The sequence below is a fragment of the Equus przewalskii genome, chromosome 21 (genome assembly GCF_037783145.1).
Source record: "Equus przewalskii isolate Varuska chromosome 21, EquPr2, whole genome shotgun sequence".
In the NCBI taxonomy this organism is placed as follows: domain Eukaryota; kingdom Metazoa; phylum Chordata; class Mammalia; order Perissodactyla; family Equidae; genus Equus; species Equus przewalskii.
Window position 1 is genome coordinate 35,770,396 of NC_091851.1, and position 23,707 is coordinate 35,794,102.

The 23,707-nt window shown below is 50.8% G+C and overlaps 1 protein-coding gene across 2 annotated transcripts in view; it reads left to right on the forward strand.

The window, feature by feature from the left end:
• Positions 1-23,707, forward strand: part of EYA2 (EYA transcriptional coactivator and phosphatase 2) — a 251,928-nt gene that overhangs the window by 203,409 nt on the left and 24,812 nt on the right. For both annotated transcript variants that reach the window (XM_070589359.1, XM_070589358.1), the window contains exon 10: positions 1,574-1,663. In XM_070589359.1, coding sequence (XP_070445460.1) covers positions 1,574-1,663 — 90 coding nt within the window. The remainder of the gene's footprint in view (positions 1-1,573; positions 1,664-23,707) is intronic.

Here is a 23,707-nt window from a genome sequence, read left to right on the forward strand (position 1 = left end):
ATGCAGCCTGAGCCTGAGGATTTTTAAATGCTCCCCAAATCATCACGGGGTGCACCCAGGGTTGAGAACCATTGTGCTACATAATTCCCACGTGTATCAGTCAGGATAGCTGAGGGGAGGCTGCAGTAACAAACATCCCCAGAATCCTGTCGACTTCTCATGGACGGTACATGTCCGTCATGGTCTGCTGCTCTGACCCACCTCATCTGTTCTCTGGAACCCATACCAAACAGCTTTTATCCTGAACATTTAGTCTTGTGAAGTGGGAAGAACCACGCACAGGTTCTTAAACAAACATAAACTTCTGCTCAGATATCCTCTGCCAAAGCACGTCAGGTGGTCACGTCTGAGTTCCACAGGGAGGGTGTACGCCTGGGGCTGGCAGACCTTCTGCAAAGGGCTAGACAGTAAATATTTTAGTCTTTGGGGGACATATGGTCTCTGTCACGACTACTCACCTCTGCCTTCAAAGCACAAAAGCAGGTGTAGACAATAACCTATCAGAAAATGTAAAAAACTGGGGCCTGCTCGGTGGCATGGTAGTTAAGATCTTGCCCTCCGCTTTGGTGGCCCCAGGTTCGTGGGTTCGGATCCCAGGCACAGACCTACACACCACTCATCAAGTCATGCTGTGGTGGCTTCCCACATACAAAATAGAGGAAGATTGGCACAGATGTTAGCTCAGGGCCAATCTTCCTCAGCAAAAAAAAAAAAAAAAAAGTAAAAATCATTCCTAGCTTGTGAACCACACAAAAACAGGCAGCTGGCCAGATTTTGCCCATGGGCTGTAGTTTGGCAACCCCTGGTATGTATCATCCTCCTGAGAGAAGCTCTTCAGGAAGGGCCCTCAGTATGGGCAAAGAGAAATGCCGTCTGTCACACCACGTATATAGAAAAGAGAGGGAAGAGCCCCTTTCCTGGCACAGTTGTGCTTTACAGGTTCTGCTGTGATGCAGCGTGCTTTGCTAGTTAATACTGTATTTCTCCAGAGTAGTTTCCTATCAGTAGCTCTCGCATGACTTACACTTTATTAATGGCTGCCTAGTTTTCCCTGGTATGGATGTACCCTCGTGGGTATTCTTCGTGTGTTTGTTTTTATAGTTAACCCCCCTTGTTGGAGAAGATTGATTTTTGAAATACCAGAAGTAAGGCAGCGTGCCCGGAGAGATTGTGTAAGGAGGGAACCAACATCCCCCTCTCCCAGTAGTTGATAGTGTTTATGCTGCTTTCTCTGGAATCCTCAGGCCTCCCCGAAAGCACGCTTTCCCAGAGGCCCCCCTTTATTACAGCCATTTCTGGTCCTTGCAACACTGAACACGGGTGCAATTCCAGGGGCATTTAGGGGGAGGTTTGGATACTGAAGAGGGTAGATGGAAATGACGGAGAGCTGGAAGTGAAACCTGAGGCTGAGCAGCGTGGCCACGCTGACCCACACGGAGACGTGTGCTGGGCGGGGTGCGAGCCGTGCGGATGCGGAAAGACCAAAACCGCCTTTCCGAGGGGGACGGGCGGGAGGGGCGGCGAGCTGACAGTGGCTGCCCATGCATGAGCCTGTCCCCCTTCTTCCTGCCAGGACACCACGACGTCCGTGCGCATCGGCCTGATGATGGAGGAAATGATCTTCAATCTCGCGGACACGCACCTGTTCTTCAATGACCTGGAGGTTTGCAATTGCTTGTTTCGCTTCATATTCGCGGCTTTGGTCACCGGCGCCTGGTTTGGGGTGAAAGATGCTGCCTTTTCTTTTTTCTTTTTGCCCTTCTTCCTTTGGAGGCTGGAAACTTTCACTAGCGACCTCCAAGAAGGCACAAAACAGTGGCCAGGGACGGTTGATTGGAAACACACGACCAGATCACGTCCCCGGCTTCCCCGTGTGGTTACCAGGCTTTGCTCTGCTCGAGTGCCGATGTCCACTGGCAGCTTCACTAATCCAATAAAGGCTGTGTCGTTTCTTCCTCCTGAAATTTGCTGTTTAATAAGTTTATTAAGGCAAATTAGTACAGATCCTCCTGGGTCAGTAATAATTAGCGGTGGGCCAGGATGGAAGCTTTTAAAAACAATTTACATTCTCCTGCAAACATGTTTTACAAAGAGAGAGAGCCAGCAGAGGGACTACGCTTATTTAAAGTATCTGCTCCTGTGCCCCTAAGCCAGCGGCAAGGGAGATGGAGAAAAGGGGGAAAGCAGCTTCAGAAATAAATTTAATTCGTTTGTTTATGCCCAGCCTGTGTCAGAAAAATTTGGGAAGAATTTCAAATGGAAAACATATTTAAAATAGAACTATTAAAGCAAAGGCTAAGGAATAGAGAGTGGTATAATGGAGAAGGGTAAGGCGCAATACCAAAAAAAATTCAGCTCAGGTTAACTACTGCAGTTAAGTTCAGAGTTAATCTCTGAGCTCCCTGGTAGCCAAAGCAAAAAGAGAAATACAATGCATTTCTTACCTCTCATGAAAGAGCAGCTTTCTCCAAGGTGAAGGGTTTTTGGCTGATAAGAGGATTAATGTGGGCATCTTCTGGCTTTGTAAATTACATTCACATTATTGGTTTAACAGATTGAAAAATAAAGGTAACCTACAATAAAACTGTACATGAAAGAACAATTCTATTTTTCCCAGTAGGAATATTTTTTCTCAGAATCTAGGAAATTGCCGGGGACTAGACTGTGAAGTAGAAATATGAAGACTATAAATTCTAAATGTGTCCTGGCTAGCCCAGAGCATTACTAATATTTGTCATCAGCAAAGGAGACAGGTTTTCCTTTCTGGTCTGTAGTCTGAGAGTTTTAGAGGAGGAAATCCTTGCTGGAATGATCAGTCTTGGGTTCTGGCCAGGTGGGCAAACCATTTGGGCCTCAGTCCTCCTATCTGGGAAATGCAGTGGGTGTTCTCTGCCCAAGGTCTGTTTCAAAGAGAGGATCTGTGCAGAGAAACTTGTCGATGACAGAAGAGAGCTCTGGAGCGGTGAACACCACCAGCATCAGGCCCGGGACTGTCTCTTCAGCCAAAAGCAATATGCAGCCTTCCTTTTCAATGACCTCTCATATCTTAGGGAAAAAGAGACGGGGGAGAAAGCCGGAGGGAGAGAACTTACAAGCAAACCAAAACAAACATGGCAATTGAATTCAGCGAGTATTTATGGAGCCTAATGTAGTCAAGACTCGGGGGGAAATTATTGGCCCTTGTAGTTGAAAAGTCCAGCATAGATTTAGTTTTTCTCTGTCTCCTTCTTAGAATGTTAGTTCTATGAAAACAGGGACCAAAACTGTCTGATTCACCCTAAATCCCCAGTAAGCAACCACACAAATCCATGAACGAGAAAGGATGTGAAGAAAATAAAACAATGAGGTGTGACAGTGAGTGATGGGGGAGAGGGGGTAGGATGGGGGATCAGGGAAGGCGTCTCCAGGAGGTGACACTTGAGCCAAGGCCTGAATGATGACAGGAGCTAGCCAGGTGGAGATCTAGGGAGGTGGGGTCAGCAGGTGCAAAGGCCCTGAGGTAAGAATTAGTGTGAAGGCCACAGGGACCAGAGTGAGTGAGTGAAAGCACGGGGGGACTTGGGTAGATGAGTCCTGAGGGGGAGGTGTGGGCCAGACACGAGTCACAGACAGCAGAGTTTATTCTAAGTGCCGTGGGCAACCACAGGGTGAGGAACAGCCATGTGATCTGTTTATGTTTTATAAAGACCGCTCTGGCTCCTGCGTGGAGCAGGGGCAATAGGAGTGGACGGGGGGCGGGGTTCAGGGAGAACAGCAGGGGACTGCTCCTGTCATCCAAGCAAAGGAGGAAACATGAGTTGGGTCCAGGTGATGAGAAGAGGTGGCTTCAGGATGGCTGTGAACCCAGAGGCGTCGCTGATGGGTTGGACGTGAAGTGAGGGGGAGAGGAGTCAAGGGGGCTCCTGGGCTTGGCCTGACGGGTGGCGCCATTCTCTGAGACAGCCAAACAGAGAAGACTCGGGAATGCAGTGGGGGAGGCCACCTGTCTGCGGGGGGCACACGGGGTCTGAGATGTCTGCCACACGCCAGGGAAGATGCTACATCGACCGGCAGATGCCTGAGCTGGAGCTGCTCTGCAGTAAACACCCAGACCCGTGGCTGGCGCTTTGTACCTCTTGGTTGACCCTGAGGCTCAGAGCCGGGTGCTCCGCGGGCCCCGCGTGTGTTTCAGGCCGCTGTCTTCGAAACCTCACCCCCTCTGTGGTTCCTCGCTGGCCCCGGAGTCCAAGTCGCACCTCCTCCAGAAGGATCCTAATTAGCAGCTGGACCTACTCAGAGGGAAACCAGTTTGTTTTTATTCTCTAAATGTTTTCCAAAATGTCCCTAGTGCCAGAAGCCCCCGGGGCACCTCGGCAGAATTGAAACCATGTTACGCAATGGAGAAGTTAAGACTTGCACAAGTGAAAACACATTGCTTGCCGGAGCAGGGAGCCCCACTAGGAATCTAAAGGGCAGCCTCCCGAGGCTCCCCAGGGAGCAGCGGCCTGCGGGGCTCCAGCACGAGGCCCGCCGGCTCCTGCGTGCCTGATCGGCTTTAGGGAGCAAAGTTGGATCCCTTTCTGCTCTGAGCCAGCAGTGCCATCTGTAAGTTAGGGGGTGGGTACCGCCCCCAGGAGCGATGGATGGAGTGTGTCCCATTTGCCAGGCCCTCCTCCAGTGCTGCGGGTTCGGTGGCAGACAACACACAGCAAGACTCCCGCCCTCAAGGCATTGATCCTCCAGCTGGGGAGGCAGACCATAAGCAACTGGATGTATAACATCAGATAAAGTGCTCCGAAGGGAGACCAGCAGTCAGGGAGGGGACGGACACAGGGGTGGTTATTTGTCTCAGTATAACTAGGTAAGGCTTCCCTGACATCTGAGCAGAGACCTGAAGGAGGTAAGGGGGCAGGCCGTGTGGGTATCTAGGTGAAGAATGTGCCAGACAGAGAGAACAGCAGTGCAAAGGCCCTGAGGCATGGTCAAAGTTAGCCGGTTCCAGGAACAGGGAGGAGGCCAGTGCAACAGAAGCAGGAGGAGCAAGAAGGATTGTGGAGAGCCTTGGGGCAGGGGGCAAGTGACATAAGGCTTCAGATAATATTCTAAGGATGACAAGAAGCCATCGGAAGGTTTTGAGCAGGGGAGGCAGGTGATCTGACTTATGGTTAGGTGGCTCCCTCTGGCTGCTGGGTGGAGAACAGACCAAAGCTGGCACAAGGGTGGAAGCAGGTATCTGCTGCCATCAGTGGTCCCCAGACCCCCTGGGGGGAAGTGCTCACGGAGAACCCAGGAGCAGTACCGACTAGTCAGAGACGAGGTGGGCACTGAGTTCAGCGGTGTCTCCCGAGATTCAGATGTGGGTCCTGAGTTTCGGGCAAGTGCCTTCTAATCAGTTCAGCCCGCCTTTGAGTCCCGGCTCCATCATCTCCTGGCTGTGTGACCTGGGCAAGCCGCTCCATCTCCTTGAGCCTCCCTTCCCTCATCTGTGAAATGGGTAGGAGAAAAGCCCCTACCTCCCAGGGCGGCCCTGATGGTGGGAGATGGAGGAAAGCAGTCAGCACAGAGCCCGGCACCGGTACCTGCCCGCACACGGGCCCCGCTGCCAGTGGCTCCATGTGCCACTGGGACTGTGCAAGGCAGGATCCACGGTCCGCGGGAAAGCGTTTAATTTAAATCGCTAGATATTTATCTTACTCTGGGTTAGAAAAGTGAAACTAGGTTTCCCAACCCCTGATTTTACAATAATCCAGTAACAGTACGTGTAAAACAGAGATAAGGCCAAGATGCCGACAGTGGTGTGCAGCCTGCCCCGAGCCACAGCCCGTCGCTGGAGTTGGGGCAGAAACGTCGACAGCTGCCTCTCCCGCTCCCGGCCAGCGTGCCCAGGGCAAGAGCTGCTTGTTTTGCAGCAAAATCCGCGCTGGAGGGAGCGTCATCAGAAACGTCGCTGGGTTGTGGGGCGTGGGAACCATCCTGGGGCTCGCTGAGTGGCACGCTCTGAAAGCCCTTTCGTGTGAAGCGGGAAGCCTGCAGCCTTCTACGGGCAAGGCAGTCGCCACCGAAGCCGGTGCTGGATCCAGCGCGGCGGCCTCCATCCCTGCGGCATCCATCCCGGCTGAGCGGGCTGAGCGCCCTCGGGAGCACAGCCCCCTTGGGGGTGACCTCGGGCTCTGGGTGCTGCAGAGGAGGACCTGCCGTTCGTTCAACATGGCCCCCTGCAGGGAGAGGCTATGGGGAAGGCAAGGCAGATTCCTGCTAGAGAAAGCCCCGCCCTCACTTCTCCTGTCTTCCCTCTTTCTTGCTTCCCCCACCCACTTCTATCTTAGTGTCCTCTCTCGGTCTTCCAGAACCCCCCATCTGTTCTTTCCTCCTACCTTCCTTTCCTCCCTTTCTCTCCCACCCCTTCCTCTTTTTGCCGTTCCGTTCTTTCCTCCTTTATCCATCCTTTGATCCCTGCCTCCCTCCATCCATCCCCCTGTATCGCCAGTCCGTCATTTCCAGCCAGCCAGCCTTCTGTCCCTCCATCCATTTTTCTTCTTTCCCACTCGTTCATCCTGCTGTCCATTCATCCATCTTCTCATCCATGTATTTTTCCATCTTCTTTCCGTTCGTCCCTCTACCTTCCTTCTCTCTCTCTCTGTCCTTCCCTCCTTCCTTCTGTCTATCCACCTAGGCTTCCTTCTTTCTTCTGTCTTGTTCCTCCATCTTTTACTCCTCCTCTTAACATTTGTTGCCCATCTATTATGTGCCAGGGGCTCTGGTCACAGAAATGAGCCAGGTGTGGCCCCCATGCTTGAGGAGCCCAGCTCCTGGTAAGGGACACACGTGTAACACATCGTGATAGGACCAGTGACTAGGACGGCTCTGATGGGCAGTCCCGAGGCTGTTGAGCAGGAAGTGAGTAAGTAACCCTTCTGGTTGGGATGAGGGGTAACGGGGGACCCATCAAGGAGGAGGAGATGCTTCCGCTGGGTCTTAAAGAAAGAGTGAGGACCTGCTCGGGGTTGGGGAGGAGGCACAGGAGAGAGAGAGATGGAAGAAGAGTGTTCCCGGGCCAGGGAACAGAGCGTGCAAAGGGGAAGGGGAGGAAATGGACTGGTATGTTTGGGGAACATACAATACAGAGGTGGTTAATCCTCCTGCAGACAGATCCATTTTTATTAACTTGTCTCACCTTCTCAGAGGGAAATGCGTCTCAGAAGTGCCACCTGGGCACTTCAGGGACTTGGAGACAGAATCTACAGTGTGAGAGCGGTTGCTCAGGTCACACTCCATCTGTTTGGGGTGCGTGAACCCCTGACGTTGAATGCAGCGTATGTGCGCATGCACAAGCGTATGTGTCTAGAGTGGGGGTGGGATCCAGAAGCTTGCTCCTTTTCCAGAGGGTCCTGTTATTCTAGGGTTAAAATCTGCCCTATATTAAGCCTTGTAGAGGGAGATGCACCGGCTTGGTTTCCCTTTCTAGCTCCCCGTAACCCTGGCAAACCAAGGGAAGGCGAAAGAAAGTGTACACTTGGAGCTGAATTAGAACCCAGCTCCTCTGTGAGGGGACTTCTGGAGTAAAGGGCGGCACTCAGAGCTCTGGCCTGCGCGAGGTGCCCCAGGGGTGACCAGGGAAGGCCGGAGCACAGCTCGCCCTGAAGCTGGTTCCATCGTGTTGCCAGGAGTGGAAAGAAAGCAGCGTCCTGACAGTCCCCCCGCCCCCGGGCACATCCCCACTGGGCACGTTAGCGCCCGCGGCTGGTGTCGGCGGGCAAGGAGCCTTTTGTGCTGAAGCCGGGCCCAGCCTGCCCAGGGCTGGGAGCCGTCTCCTTCCTCCCTCTGTCCTGGAATGAGTGAGGCGGCTGCAAAAGTGAGGTTGGCAGAGAACCCCGATGTTCCCGCAGAGAAAACACCTGAAGAAGAAGGTACAGGCTTGAAGTCAGGCGGCCTTTGAGGTAAACCCGGTTTTGCCACTGGCTGGATGACATTACACAAAGTTACGCAAACCTTCTGGGCCTCAGTTTCCTCTTCTGTAAAATGGGGATTAAAATATATCTCATCAGTTGGCGTTAAAATCAGAGACGAAGTGTGCAAAGCCCTTAACCCGCGGCCGGCTCCTCGCCGTGATGGGATCACCGGCGCTGATGCTGCAGGGCGCCAGGCTCGTCGTGAGCTCGCAGCCACGGCAGCTGAGATCATGGCATCCGGCACAGACCTGCGGGGTTGACACGGTTTGTCCTGCGCCCCCAGAGACCCAGAGCAGAAACGCCCTGAGAAGTGGGAGTCAGAGGCCACGTCCAGATCCACGCCTGAGAAGGCACCCCCTGGGGGTTTGTTCCCGGACCCCTTCGGCTCTGCCTGGGCCCCCTCTGCTTCAGGGACCGTGGGTCCTTCCTTGTTGACAAGTAAAGGAGGAGACCCGTCAACCCAGTGCAGCCAGCTTCACAGGAAGCACGGAGCCCTACTCGGTGCCCGTCCAAGTGCCTGGCAAAGTAGATACTTTTTGAAATGACTTTGATGGCTACAAAAAGCCAAAAGATGAGCTGCAAACGTCCCCTGTCCAGTGGCCTTTATCAGAGGCAATGTGAGGGAACGGTCCAAGCAAAGGCTCTGGGGCCAGATGGCCTGGGTTCATATCCCTGCCGTGTGACCTCAGGTAAGTTACTTAATCTCTCTGTGCGTCAGTGTCCTCATCTGCAAAATGGGAGTCATAATACCTGCTCGTCAGATTACTATGAGAATTACATGAATTAATATAGAAAGCACCTGGAACATAGTGAGCACTATCTAGCTGAGCATTATTAGTATTATTTCATTAATAATAATTTTCATTATCTTATTTGCATATAGAATAATCACCTGCTAGGTGCCAGGAATCTGTGCGCTGTGCTGTGCAGTAAATCCTCTTTATTTCCCCCATTTTATAGATGAGGAAACTGAAGTTTAGGGAGGGTAAGGGATTTGCCCAAGTTCACAGAAGCTGTAAGTATTAAGCCCAAGGTTCAAACCTGGTTTTGCTGGACTCCGGGCCTGCGCTCTTAGAAAATGCAAATCTTTAAAATGAGAACTCATTATTTATGTTTCAAGATTCATATGGTAACTGTTTATGTTTCAAGATTCATACTATAACTTTGATTAAAAATAAATAAAAAGGGGCTGGTTCAGTGGCATGGTGCTTAAGTTCTCATGCTCCACTTCAGCCGCCCAGGGTTTGCAGGTTCGGATCCCAGGTGCAGACCTGCACACCAGTCGTCAAGCCATGCTGTGGTGGCGTCCCACATACAAAACAGAGGAAGATTGGCACAGATGTTAGCTCAGGGCCAATCTTCCTCATCAAAAAATTAAAATTAAAAAAATAAATAAAAAATCGAGCCCATGTTGAATGACTGAGATTCTCCAGGGAGTGTGATTAGATGTGTTTCCAAATTCCAGCAAGAGGATGCTCAGTTTGGCCATGAAAACGCAGTTCAACAAAGGAGATTGCAGGCAAAAGCATTATTAAGTGGATATGGAGCTAAAAGAAGGAGGATGTAAAACAAAAAGAGCCAGTGAAACTGACTGTCCGTCTGCAGGGTGTTAATTATCAGCTCATCACACCGCTGGGGCTCCCAGGCGATTGGTCATCACATGAAGTGTGGACCCTAAAGAGCATAGTAGCATCTCCCATTCTCTCGGTTAAAACGGCAGGTGTGTTGACAAGAGCTGTCTTGGGTACGTCTCGCCCTCCAGCTTCCACTCTGTTCTGGGTATGTTTTAAAAGAACACAAAATTTGCAGGCAAGATGCAGCAGGACCCTCAGGGGGACCTCCTCACTCTCTGTCGCCTTAATGGGCAGGCTGCCAGTGTCAACCCGGGAGGAGCAGGTGGATGAGGGTGCTCTCCCTGCAGAAGGTGTCCAGGGGCTGGCACAGGGAGGTCAGTAGTGAGAGAGAGGCAAACAGTTTGGTCCCAGGAGGGAGATGGCGGGGACAGTAAACCCAAGGGGTGAGATCAGTCAAACTGGCAGAAGGCAGTCACACAGCAGCAGGTTGAGGTACCTGGCACTGTCCTGTCTTGCCTGAGTTTCTGCAGCCTTCTCCCAACTTGCCTCTGGTCCCGGCACCTGTGCACCTCTCCCCATCTCGTTTGCTACCTCTGTCATCCAAGAGGGGTAACAGCGGGGGCTCTGTTACAGTCTCCTCGACGTCTCCCTGCTCCCACTCCTCCCTGTTCTATATTTATTAGGATCCAAGCTCACCAAAACAACCATGGTTTAAGCAAAATACGAGTTTACTTCTCACTCGTGAGAGAATCTGAATGGGAGCCATCTGGGGCCAGTAAGGCAGCTCTTCCAAGAAGCGGGAAGCCCAGGTTCCTTCTCTCTTGTTGCCCTTGACCACACGGTCCGTCACCGCAGCTACCACATGTGCATTCAAGGGCACCACCCAGAGGATGCATTTATAACTTCTGCTTACATCCCATTGGCCAGAGCTGAGTCACATGGCCGCACTTTCCTGCAAAGAAAGCTGGGAAATGTGGTCCTTGTTCTGGGCAGTCACATGCCAGTGAAAATTCTGATACTATAGAGAAAGGAGGAAATGAATGTTGGGGTCAGCTTGCACCGGTTCTGTTCTCATCACAGTAGCCACCGTGGTCTTGGTGAAGGGAAAATCTGAATGTGTCACTCTCGGCTTAAAGCTCTTCTGTGGCTTCCCTGTGGTCTTAAAAAAGAAAAAGATATAGCCAAGCAGAAAAATAAATAAAAATAAAACATTCACGGATTGGCCCCAACTACTTCTCCAGATTCTTTTCATACTGTTTTCTCTGTTGTTTACCCCACTCCAGACCCACTAGGCTCTTAGGCTTTTTTCAGTCCCTTGAACACACCACGCTCCCTCCTACCACGGGATTCTGCACGTACCGAGCCCTCTTTCCAGAACACGCTTCCTGACCATTCCCTGTCCCCTCTTTCTCGAAGTCCAAGATCTAGCCAATTCCTCTTCATCTTTCACATCTCTGAACCAGCGCCGCTTCCCCAGGAAGACTTATCTGATGTCCCCCAATAAGGTCAGGTTCCTCTGTTATCTGCTCCCAGGACACCTCGTACTTGTATGGTGCACTTTGCACACTTGTAACCAGTTCATGAACTGTTTGCAATAATTTATGTGAGGCGTGTCCTCCCCCAGCTGTGTGTTCCATGAGGACAGAGAATGTGTCCACTGTGTTCTCTGCTACGTCGATGGCAGAGTAGGAGCTCAGGAAATCTTTGTCGATTATTGGCAGTCGGTGATCTCGTCCTCTGACCTTTACGTGCTAACAACTGCCTGCTGGAGTCTCCGACCTTCACTTTGACTTTATTAGAGATAAAGGAGATTAACAGTGGTCAGCGCAAACTGCAATGTATTTCTCTTGTTGTGAAACTCCAGAAGTAGGCAATCCAGGGAGCTCTTCTTGAAGAAGGAGAAAGATACCAGTTCCTGCCAGAAATGTGGCTCCACCAGTCCTGGAGTGTCTTTCTTGACCTCAGGGTGACGTCTAAGTTCCAGGGAGCAGAAGGGAGGAAAGGACAAAGAGGAACTGCCTTTTCTCTTTCAGACACCTCTTAAAGAGCGTTTCCCGGAGCTGCCATACGACACTTGCACTTATATCCCATTGGCCAGAAAAAAGAAAATGACATGGCCACGCCCTCCTGCAAAGGAGGCTGGGAATTGTAGTCTTCATTCTGGACAGTCATGAGCCTCATAAAAGTTCTATGACCATGGAAGGGGGAGAAGAGAGATTGAAGGGAAACTGCAATGCGCCGCAGCACCTACTCCCCCTCTCCTCTTTTACCGACCTCAGTTTCCATTTACTGCCTTTTGTCCTCTTAAGATCCTAGCCTCTCGTTCTCCAGCCCCAGCCTGGCGCCTGGACGCTGGCCCGTTCTCCTCTTTTGCTGGGTGGTTTGGTCTGGCGTGTTTGCCCTGGGGTATCCCTTAACTCTGAGCACAGCTCCCACCACCTCTCGTGTGCACCAGCAGCCCTGTTCCTGAATGATGCCATCTGTGGGAGAGCATGGGGGGTCTTCCCATTTCTTCTGGAAGAACAGGCATCGTCAATATTTGCAACCTCGTTATCGTTCAGTGTGTTTCACTGGACCCGAGGGCAGTGCCGTCCTGGGGGAGGACGCCTTTGGAAATGGGAGGGGAGGAAATGTTGATTGTCGTATGAAGGGGAAGAACGGCTGACTTTTAGCGGACTGACAGGACCAGGGGCGCCAAATAATCGACTGTGCTCAACTGCCTTGTCACACCCCAAATGCCAGGGGCACCCCATTGAGAAACACTGCACTGGGCCCTCGAGAGCTGTCGATCGCTGCCCAGTATGGGTGGATCTGCTGTACGCCACAACCCGGGCGTCATGTGGCTTGCTTTTACTTGGGATACAAAAAAAATTGTTGAACTTATGGGTTTTTCTTACTAGTGTTTTGGGGGGGAAATGACTGGCACATTAAGCCAGTGATTTCATAGGTAATACTTGCTGGGGATGGTGCTCAGTTTTTAAACATTCGAAAGGAGAGTCGATTGAAAGATGAATGAGAAGGAAACAAACATGGGGCTCCTCTATGGCACAATCCATGGAGGTCCCACGGGAAGGGCCACAAACCTGGGAACCACTGCCCTGGGGGCTGCCCTCCACTGAGAAGCCCCGTGTTGTGGAAAGAGTGAAGATGCTACTCGGGGTCCAACGGACCCACGTTCAAATCCCAGCCCCGCTCCTTCTTAGTTCTAAGACCTTGAACAAGGTATTTAGTTTGCTGGGTCTCCACTTCATCCTCTGTGAAAGGAGGGCACTGGCAATCCACGGGACAACTGTGGGGACTAAATGAGGACGGGTGTTGAAAATATCTCGTCCCGGCCTTGGTAATCGCTCATCCTCTCTTCCTCACCCTGCTTCGCCCTGGGTGGGGAACGCTAGCATTCTTCAAACAGCAGACTGTGACCCACTGAAAGGGTCAAGACCAGCATAATTTCTTAAATAATTAAAGAATAAGGAATAAAATAGACTATGATAGGGTGCATCACAAATAATAGTGGCAAATATTGTTTAAAAAATTGTTTCAGTGGTATAAATTATGTTTCAGTAATTTAAACCTCGATGTGATACAAAGTCTATTTTTACTGAACGCGACAGTCAAAACCATTTGAAATCACAGTCAAAACCATTTGAAAGCCGGTGCTCTCCAGCGGTGCCATCCAATAGAATTTTCTGCAATGATGTAAATGTTCTGTTCTGCCACTAGCCACATGTGGTTCCTGAGCACTTGAAATATGGCTGGTGCAACTGAAGGCCTCAAGTTTTCATTGTGTTTAATTTTCATTAATTTTAATGTAAGTAGCCCCATGTGGCTGCTGGCTCTCGTATTGGACAGAACAGAACATTTAAGTCATTGTAGAAAGTTCTATCAGACAGCGCAACTCTAGAATCCTAAATTTGTAAGACTTGACCTGCATTTTCAGTGATGATGATGATAACAGTAATCATAGCTGACCTCTGCTGAGTACTGACCAGGGACCAGGCACTCTTCTGAGGGTTTACGCATGTGGGCAGTTTAATCGTCACTGTGGCCATCCCCGCTGTCTTAGCTCGGGCTCCCATAACACAATACCCCGGACTGGGTGACTTAAACAACAGAAATTCATTTTCTTGTGGTTCTGGAGACTGGGGGTCCCAATCGAGGTGCCGTCTCATTTGGTTCTGGTGAGGACTCTGTGCCTGGCTTGTGGAAGGCCGCCTCCCGCTAGCTCTCCATGTGGCCTTCCCGCGCTGCCTGTACTTGGTGTGGAGGTAGGGGACAGAGAGAGCAGCCAGCTCCGCTGTCTCTTCTTATAAGGACACTAATCCTGTAAGAACAGGACCCCACCCTTATGACCTTAGTTAACCTTAATTATTGATTCCTTCCTCAGAGGCCCCATCTCCAATAGACCCACAGCAGGGGTTAGGGCTCCAACATATGAATTTTGAGGAGACACAGCATTCAGTCCGTTACACCCATTTCACAGGTGAAGAAAGTGAGGCACAGAGAGGTGAAGTGAGCAGCCCAGAGTCACACAGTTGGCGGTGGCAATATTCAGACGTGGGCTGGCCTGGCTCCAGAGTCCTCGCGCTTATCCGCTGTGCTCTGCCGCCTCTCCCAGGGAGAGTGATTGCCATCTGGCTGGAGAAGGAAGACTCAAGCAGGACATCTAGACTCATCCAGTGCTGCGGATGGCGGGTTCAAAGGGAGAGAGAGAGGAGGGAGGGCTGGAGGAGGACAGGCAGGTTCTGGCAGCAGGAGGAGAAGAGATCCCCGGTGGAAACGAAGGTGACAAAGCGTGAGAGCTCTCCGTGCATCGGCACATCATCTTCACATTGTTCGTGCCAAACAAAATCAGACAACCAACCACAAAAACCACGCTGAACCACGACAGTGCCCCCTCTCCCCACCCTGAAGGTGAACAGAGCAATATACAGAGATCTGAACGCGTTTCTGGAAAGAAGGACGTGGGCCGTGGATGGAGCTGAGTGGAGGTCAGAGATGGGAATAATGAACAGTCACGGCAACCGCTGGCACGTCCCGCATGCTCACAGCGCCAGACAGCGACCCGAGGGCTTGTCCGCGCTCGTTCGTTTAACCCTGACAGCGGCCACAGCGGGGAAATGCTGCTCCGTGTCCCCATTTTAGAGATGGGAAACTGAGGCACAGAGAGGTTAACTGGCCCAGCACTCATGTGTCCTGAGCTCTTACCCATGCTGGGCATCACACCTGCATTTTCTCACTGAAATCTCGCAGAAACCTGCAAGGGAGATTTTTGCAATCTCTCTTTTACAGATGAGGAAACAGGTCCAGAGAGGCCACTCTCCCGGTGTCAGAGAGCTAGTGAGAGTAGTATGGAGATTGGATCCCAGGCCAAGCTGACTTCTAAGCCAAGACGTTTCTCCTTCACGGAAGATACAGTCTTGAGATGAACTGTGAAGCAGAGAAGGAACACGGATCAGCAGAGTGGACGGGAGAAGAGAGTCCTTCGTAAGAAGCTAGATTAACCTGGTGGTTTTGGCAGAAGCTACTCCTGGCCCGATTCAGGAGTGGCCAGGCGGGCGGGGGGGCTGGGGCGGCAGCGATTCAGCACTGCCGGAGCTTTGGGAAGGATCTTTCTGGAGGGACTCAGAAGTGGCTGGAACCTGGGCAGGCCGTGGCTGCGTGCCTGACATGCAGGCCTGATTGCTAAACCTCTGATTTACGGTTCTGCAGGAGCTATCAGGGAGAATAATATTTCAGCGTGTCAGCGCCGAGCTGCTCTCCAAGGCGTCCTGCCCAACCGGCCATTAATGCAATACGGCCCGCGGCCTCTTGAATGCTCTTCAGATAAGTTAAACATTTAGACAACACAAGAAAGATGGCCCGGGTTCCCTCCCAGGGAGCAGGCCGCTTTTTGGCTGGTCCGGAGGCAGCATTAAGCAATCTCACTTTAAAAATATACCTGCCTCAAAGGAGAAGGAGTGGCCAGGGAGTCCATCTGGGCTCTGACCAGAGTCATTTTTCTAAAGCAAATTTGTCAACAATTTCCTTCTGCATTGATGTCTCCAGGCAGCCAAGGACAAAACGTAATGGGATGGGACCACGGCAGGGTGAGCTGGGAAAAGCCCAGCTGTCACCGGCTTAATCGGAACGAGATCAATAGGTATTTGTCACCGAGCTTATTGTTCAGCAATGAGCAACGATGAGAATACTAAGTATCAAAGCCTGTGGGATGCAGGTGAAGGATGATCCAGACGGGCATGTACAGCCTTAGATTACATTTACTAGAAAAACAGGAACAGTAAGCACTGGTCATTGAGAAGACCATTAAGGTAGATAAGCCTTTGGCAAGCATGAACAAGAGAAAAAAAGAGAAGAGGAAGAGATCAGTAAACCACGTCCAAAATGAAAGGGTGGACATTACTACAAATTCAGAGATTCATTTTTTTAATAATGAGAATACCATGTACAATATTATACCAACGAACTTGAAAACCTAGATGAAACTGGCACTTTTTGGAAAGATATAAATTACAAAATTAACCCAAGGAGAAATTTAAAAACAAATAAAATAAACCAATGACCGTGAGAAATTGAAATGGGAGTTAAGGATGTGCATCCCAAAAGGGCACCAGGTCCAGCTGGTTTTAAGCAAGAGTTCCAGCAAACACTCCAGGAAAGGGTGACGCCTGTCCTGCACACTCCAGAGCAAAGGAAAAGATGAGATGCTCTCAGGCGCATTTATGAGACAAGCGTTGCCCCGAAACTAAATCTGGACTGGGAGCACGTGACAAATGGACAGGTCGCGGCCGTGGCTGATGACAGATGGGACGTTCCTGCAGTCCCGTGCCCTGTGACTCTGTGTAAGTTCCATCTGTGCCCTCTCTGAGCTTCGGTTCCAGACCCCTGGTGAAGGAGGGGTCCGGACTATAATCGGTACCATTTATTAGGCCTGCCACCTGCCTTGTAATACACCTGCAAGTGGATGCATTAACCGTGTTCCATAATTTAAAAAAAAAAAAAAACTGGCGACTTTGCTCTGTTGCCTGAGAGGGCCCAGAAGCAATGACACCCCTGTGGCAACAAGCATGCCCGGCACCCAGATCTGGGTTTCTAATCCCATTTTCCAGTAAAAGGAACCAAGGTTCCTTGGAGAAATGGCTGATTCTACGGCTAGGGGAGGGAAGACACATGGTAAACATGGAGCGTCTTATAGTCCCAGATGGTAAGAAGTACCCAAAAAACCCTGGATGATGGGGTATGGCAAAGGGACACAGGAGCTGCCTGGAAGAGCGCCCAGTGGCCAAAGCTGGAACGATCTGCGTGCTCAGATAAATAACACAGTATTGGATTCTGAGTACAAAGTAAGTATCTGTGAGTCCACACTGATACAGATAAGTAATTGAATAAATGGGTAAGTGGGAAAGAATAGACAAATCTCCCATACAGAAAAATTCCAAATAATTGATGGAGATACTCCACCCTAATTGTGAGCTTTGCATAGTGACTTCCTTCCAGATGTACGATATGGAAAGTGGGGAAGGAGTCACTTTAGGGGGAGAAACCCAACGAACACTGAACCAGGTGATCAGGGTCAACGCCAACAGCGATGTCCTGTTGACGGTAGGTACTTTCGATCTGATGCAATGAGAAGGGCCCTTTACCTCTGTGGTCTTCCTCACCAAAACCCCTAACCCCAGTCTAACCATGAGAAGAACATCAGACAAATCCCAGCTAAGAGAGATTCTGCAAAATACCTGCCCGGTACTCCTGTGAACGGACAGCAAAACCAAGGGAAAGTCTGGGAAACTACCATAGCCAGGAGGAACCGGAAGAGACAAGATGGCAAAATGTAACGTGGTACCCTGGATGGGATCCTGGAAGAGGAAAAGGACGTTAGGGAGAAAATTAAAGAAATCTGAATGAAGAATTGACGTTCATTAATAATAATAGAGCGATATTTATCAGTTGTGACAAATGTACCACACAAAAATGTTAATAAGGGAAATTGGGTGTGGGGTATATGGAAACTATGCTATACTCGCAACTTTTCTGTAAATCTAAAACTATGCTAAAATTAAAAGTTTATTTAAAAAAAAGAACCTGAAGAGACAAAGGTGTTGCATGGCCCAAGATCACACACCCAGAAAATAGCGGGGCTGGGACTGGAGCCTGGGGAGGGGTGTTTGAACACCGACTGCGACGTCTAGGATGTGGGAACTGACGTCTCCGCCCCAGTCCCCTTCTGCCCTCGTTCGCTGAGATGCGTTAACGCCCAGCGTCCTGCCACGTCCAGAGTTTGGACTGAGGCATCCAGTTTTCTGCTCTGCTTCTGAATTGCCTCATCAGCAGAGTTGACCATCCGTGAGCCACTGGATGGTGGACCCAATTGGGTTTGACCACTGCTGCACCAGGCACAGAGTTTGGGCCAATCAAATTCAAAAGAGTAATAATAGCAGTAATTTTGGCAACTGTGTATTTGGCATTTTCTACAGGTGAGGGGCTTTTCAGAGTGCTTTCTCTCTATTCATTCATTCGATCCTTACAGTTCCCTGTGGGGTAGGCACACTTCAGTCCCTCGGTTACAGGTGAGGAGGCTGAGGCTCAGAGAGACTCAGTACCTGGTCCAGGGCCGTTCACTTAGTAAGTAGCAGAGCCAGATTTTGAACCAGGACCCAGAGCCTGTGCATTTAACTGCTGTACTCTCTCACCTTGCAAAAATCAGCAAAAAATGCGCACTACCTTCAGGGTCTCCTGACTTAGTGTTTGAAAGAAGAAATTGGCCATCAGATCAGGCCTAGGTTAGTCCTAGAGGCCCCACAGAATGGGGCAACAGAGATGGAAGTCATCTGTCCCGATGTGGGGCGGAGCTCTTAGGGCAGTTTTTATAGGACATGACTCCACAGAGCCTTTGCAGGCTTTTGACAGATGGAAAGAGAAGGGAAAGGCATTCAAAGCAGAAGGAACAGCAACTGCAAAGGCCCTGCAATAGGAGGTGCGGTTGTTGAAGGTACAGCGGGAGCTGCTGTGTCTGCGAGGCAGTGGGGGGAGGTGAAGTGGAGGGGCAGGGTGTGGAGTAGGAGGGGGTGCAGACATGTGGGGCCGGGGTCATTGCAAGGACTGTGCTTTTGCTCAGAAGGGAGTGAGAGCCACCATGCTTTTGGGCAGGGGAGGGACAGGATCTGACTTCGGTTGAACAGGATTCCTCGGGCTGCTGGATGGAGACGAGGCTGGGAGGAGGGGGGCAGGCAAGGCGGGGAGCAGGGAGAGTGAGGAGGTGGCTGTGCAGTCCGAGTCAGGGGCAGAAAACTTCTGTAAAGAGCCAGATAGTAAATATTTTATACTGTGTGGGTCACACCGTCTCTGTCTCAAATACTTCGTTCACCCCTTTAACCCAAAGCAGCCATAGACAGTACATGAACGAATGAACATGGCTGTGTTCCAATAAAACTTTATTTACACAAATAAATGGTGGGCCAGATTTGGCCCACAGGTTGTAGTTTGCTGACCCCTGATCTGGGCAGGAGATGATGGTGGCTTGGACGCTGGTGGGGGCAGTGGAGCAGGTGAGAATAGTCAGATTGTGGATGTGTTTTCAAGGGAGAGCCAGCAGGATTCACTGATGGACTGGTTGTGGGGTGTGAGGGAAAGCGAGATGTCAGAGCCAGCTCAAAGACACACGCAGGGTCCAGACTAGTTTCGGTGCATAGCAGGCGGTCAGTGCATACACATATTGAATCAGCTCAGCAGTTCGGTATTTCATGTGCGTTTACCTCGTCTTTTCCAGGGACGTGATAAGTACCTTGAGAGCAAGAGCCAGATTTAGTCCTGGAAACCTCCCCTCTCTTGACCCACACATCATCTGATGCGGTTCTGGGCCCATCCATGTTTTTATAAATAGCGAGTGTTTTTCTAAATAGTCTGGGATGGTTGGCTCTCTGCCAGCACAGGCTCTGGAAGCAGACAGATGGCTCCTGGTTCCTCCTCTCCCTCAAGGTGTAGGCTTGGGCATTATATTAGTTTCTGGGGCTGCCATAATGAAGATCCAAGACTGGGTGGCCTAAACACCGGAAACTTACCACCTCACGGTTCTTGAGACCAGAAGTCCAAGATCAAGGTGTCAGCAGGGCTGGTCTCTTCTGAGGGCCGTGAGGGGGAACCTGTGCCATCTTCTTTCTCCCAGCTTCTTGTGATCTCAGACGTCCTTCACCCCGTCTCTGTCCTCATGCTCACATGGCGTTCTCCCCGTGTGCATATCTGTCTCTCTGTCCAAATTTCCTTTTAATAAGGACACGTCATACCAGATTAGGTCCCACCCTAGTGACCTCGTCTTAACTTGATCATCTGCAGTAGCCCTATTTCCAAATAAAGTCACATCCACAGGTACTGGTGCTAGGACTTCAGCATCTTTTAGGGGACACAGTTCAGCCCATAATACGCCTGTTCCTGCACTTGTCTGCTTCTTTTTCTCTTCCATAAGATGGGATGACAATGGTGCCCCCCTTAGTAAATGTAAAGTGCTGAGCATAGCCCCCCGGCACATCGGGAGCAAATAAATGTTAGCTTCCATCCTCCACTGTTAGACCCTGTCTCCTCCCCAGTGAGATCTTTTCAATTAATTTACCTTCAAAAGCAATACATGTACACATTATCCTTGTCAAAAAAAAGAAAGAAAGCATTTCAATAAGTTTAAAGCTTCCTTTGACCACTAGCCCAACTCCAGTGCCTTCCCAGATGGAACTGCTGCTTCCAGTGGGATGGGTGAGCTTCCAGAACTTTCTTTCTCCATTTATGTATATGCATACATCCACATAAAATATCTTGTTTCACTTGTAGTGGGTTTTTATAAGTACACACGCTATGGTACGGGATGGGTCATTCTCCAGCCTGCTTTTTTTCACACTATGGGCTGCCTGGGAAGAATTTCCATGTGCTAACATAAAAATCTGCCTCATTCTTCTGAACTGCTGAGAAGGATTGCCCTGAATGGATATACCACATTTCACTTAGCTGTGATCCCAGCGAGGGAACTCGCGATGTTTTCCAGTTTCTCGCTGGGTCGCTGGACACCCTCACACAAGGCTCTTTGCAGGTGTTTCTCTGGGTCAGAACGTGTAAATTTCTTGAGGCCAGGATTGCACTGGGGCCCCTGGGAACCCTTCTTCTGTGTTCGCCAGCGGTCCGCCTCGGACACCCCAGGATGGTCGCACTTTGACCCAGGAGAGGCCAGAAGACCCCTGGGCTGTGAAAAGCCAGCGTCCTGTGCCGTAGAGGCCGGCCCCCCATGCGGCAGAATTGAGGGTCATAGGCTCCTTTTCCCCGGGAGCTCGGTCTCCTCCTCATGTCCTCGGCATTGTCCTGCTCCCGTCGTCCCGGTGCTGGGGTAACCCGAGCCGAGCCGGGTCAGCTGGGGGAGTATGAGGTAGCGTCTAGCTGAGCGTCACGCTCTTTTATTAAGTCCGAAATGTGATCGCTACTGTTGTCACACTTTAGCGCCCCCAACAATCCCCTTGCAAATGAGAAAACCAGAGCTTCCGCGCATACCTTTCCCCTGACCTCAGGGAAGGCTCGGGAGCCTGCCCAGGGGCCGGGCCGCTGACCCGAGCAGCTTTCCAGCTTGAGGGAGGGCTGGGCAGGGGGAGCTGCTTTTCCAATTTCAGGCAAAGTAATGGACTGGGGGCAAGTCTGCTAGTGATCTTGTTTTCTCTGTGCCTGGGTCTGTAAAGTCCGCATTGGCCTTTAAACACAGTTTTCATTAGCACGCCAGGCTTGCTGGTTCCATCTCTCTAAGATGGCTACGGATCCGAGGTCTCAAAGTAGGGTGCCCCCGGGGGCCCCGTAACCAGGTGCTGTACAGTGAAGAGGACCCAGGAGAAGACTGTGAAGAATTGGAGGTGGAGGTCGAGGCTAAGGATTGCCAGGACATAAGAATGCCCCCACTCTGCTGCCGGAGCGTGTAAATTCTCAAAGTAGCTGAAAACTGGAGAGACGGAGAAAGAGAACGAGAACAGGGAAAGAGAGGAGGGAGAGAGAGAGAGATCCCCTGAGTTTATGTATGAGCTACTGTTCCATAAATGTTTTTAAGCACAATGTGGGTTAAATAAGATATGTCTCCAGGCCTGCTTGCAACCCTTCCCTAATTGAACTTATCCACACAGAGAGAAGTCGTCAGCCTAGTTCCTTCATCCCTGTAGCGCAGCGCGTCCAATAGAATTTTCTGCGATGATGGAAATACACGCGCCATCCAGTATGGTAGCCACTGGCTACGTTTGTCTACTGAGCACTTGGAGTAGGCCTAGGGAACTGAATTTTGTATTCTATCTAATTTTAATTAATTTAAATGTAACTATCAATAACCACATGTGGCTAATCGCTACTGTATTAGACAGCGTGACTATCGAATCTCTAAATTTGGGGCACGCCATCGTGCTCGACTACCCGAGGAAAGGACGCTCCCTCTTGGGGACGGGGATCAGTTATACCTGAGACCACCAAACATCGATGAGAATCCTGGGTACGTGGAAACAAAGGAAATGGAATAACGAGCAGAAGAGGTTTCAGTGTAAGCCAGATATCTACTGGCTCGAGAGTAGTCACTCAGTGCCCCCCCGCCCCAGTTTTTTTCCCAGCATTCTCCAAAGAGTTTCTCAACTGGGGTCACCATTTAGCGTCCACCATGTTCTTTACCATCTGCTCCAACGCCCATGTGCCCATGGTTGACCCCTAGGGAGCCACTTGGTGGGACTTCCCTGCTGCTGCGTCATCCAGGCCCATCAGAGCACACCGCTGCCCATGTCCAGGCACTGTCCCCGGCCCACGGACACGTGAGGTCCCCTGCGGCGGGAGAATGGCGGCTCCTGGACAGAGTCATGCTTTGTCACTGCCACAGAGCTGTGGGCCAGGGTATCCTAGGGACTCTGAAAGCAAACCTCGCCTTCCAGCCAACCCCTTTGCAATGCAAAGCCCACTCAGGGACCAGCAGCCGCACCACCCCTTCTCCCAGGGTCCAGCCTCGATCCCCACAAAGCAGCCCAGGTGGCCCCAAGCCGCTGTCCCCACTCCCCACCCCCACGTCTCCGTAACAGCAAAGTTACCTCTATATACCTTTAAACAATTAATGAGGAAAGGGGGTTCCTGTCGTCCGTCAGCAAAGCTCCTGGTCTCAAAGATGAATTCAAGCCTCTTCCTTGTGTAAAAACAGATCCACTCAAAAGGTTGAAAACGCTGGTTTTTTTCAGTTTCTATCCTCCCATCAGGGGTCCAGAGATGTTAACAACCAATTTTTTCGCAGAGGTCAAGCTTGGAGTTCCATGTGCTTCTCCTCTTCCCAGCAGTCTTTTCGAGGAGATACCTGCCTCCCAAAGTTACCTTGCAACCAAAATGTGGGCATTTCTAAATCTTAACACAATAATAAAAACTAACATTGAGGTAGCACCTACTGTATGTCAGGCACACTGGACGCTCTCAGTGCACCATCCCACTTCTCACATCAACCCTGTGAGGTGGGTCCTGTTATCATCGCCATTTACCAATCTGACTTCTGAACTTCAGAGTGATTACGTCACTCGCTTGAGGTCACACAGCTGGGAAGTGGTTGGATCTGGGGTCCAAACCCAGGAGGTCAGATTCCAGAGCCTGAGCTCTAACACAGCACACTCACAACCTTTGCCTTGTCAACCTGTCATCCACACGCACTTTATGGTGAAGATAGAGTTGACAGGGTTGGCGTGTATTTCGTGTGGCTTCCGTTAGGAGTGTCACGTCGCTCTGGAGTCCTGGTTGCAAAGTGACAGAATCCACCTCCACAGCTTAAACTGGAAAGTCCGTGCCTTAGTTTCCTGCCGCTGCTATAACAGATTACCACACACCTAGTGGCTTAAAACAACACAAAGGTGTTCTCTGCGGCTCTGGAGAAGAAGTCCAGAATGAGTTTCAGTGGGTGCTTCCTCCCGGTGGGTCTGAGGGCAGAATCTATCTCTTTGCCTTTTTTGGCTCCTTGTCACCACCTGTACTTCTTGGCTTGTGGCCTCTTCCTCCATCTTCAAGGTGCGTTGCCCCAAGCCCCGTCTCCTGTCCATCACAAATGTCCCTCAGCCTCTTACTTGTGAGGACCCTCGGGACTACGTTCAGGGCCACCTGGATGATCCGGGATAATGCCCCATCTCGGGATCTTTAACTTAACCACAGCTGCAGAGTCCCTTTAGCCGTGTAAGGGTCGGGAGAGTAGGA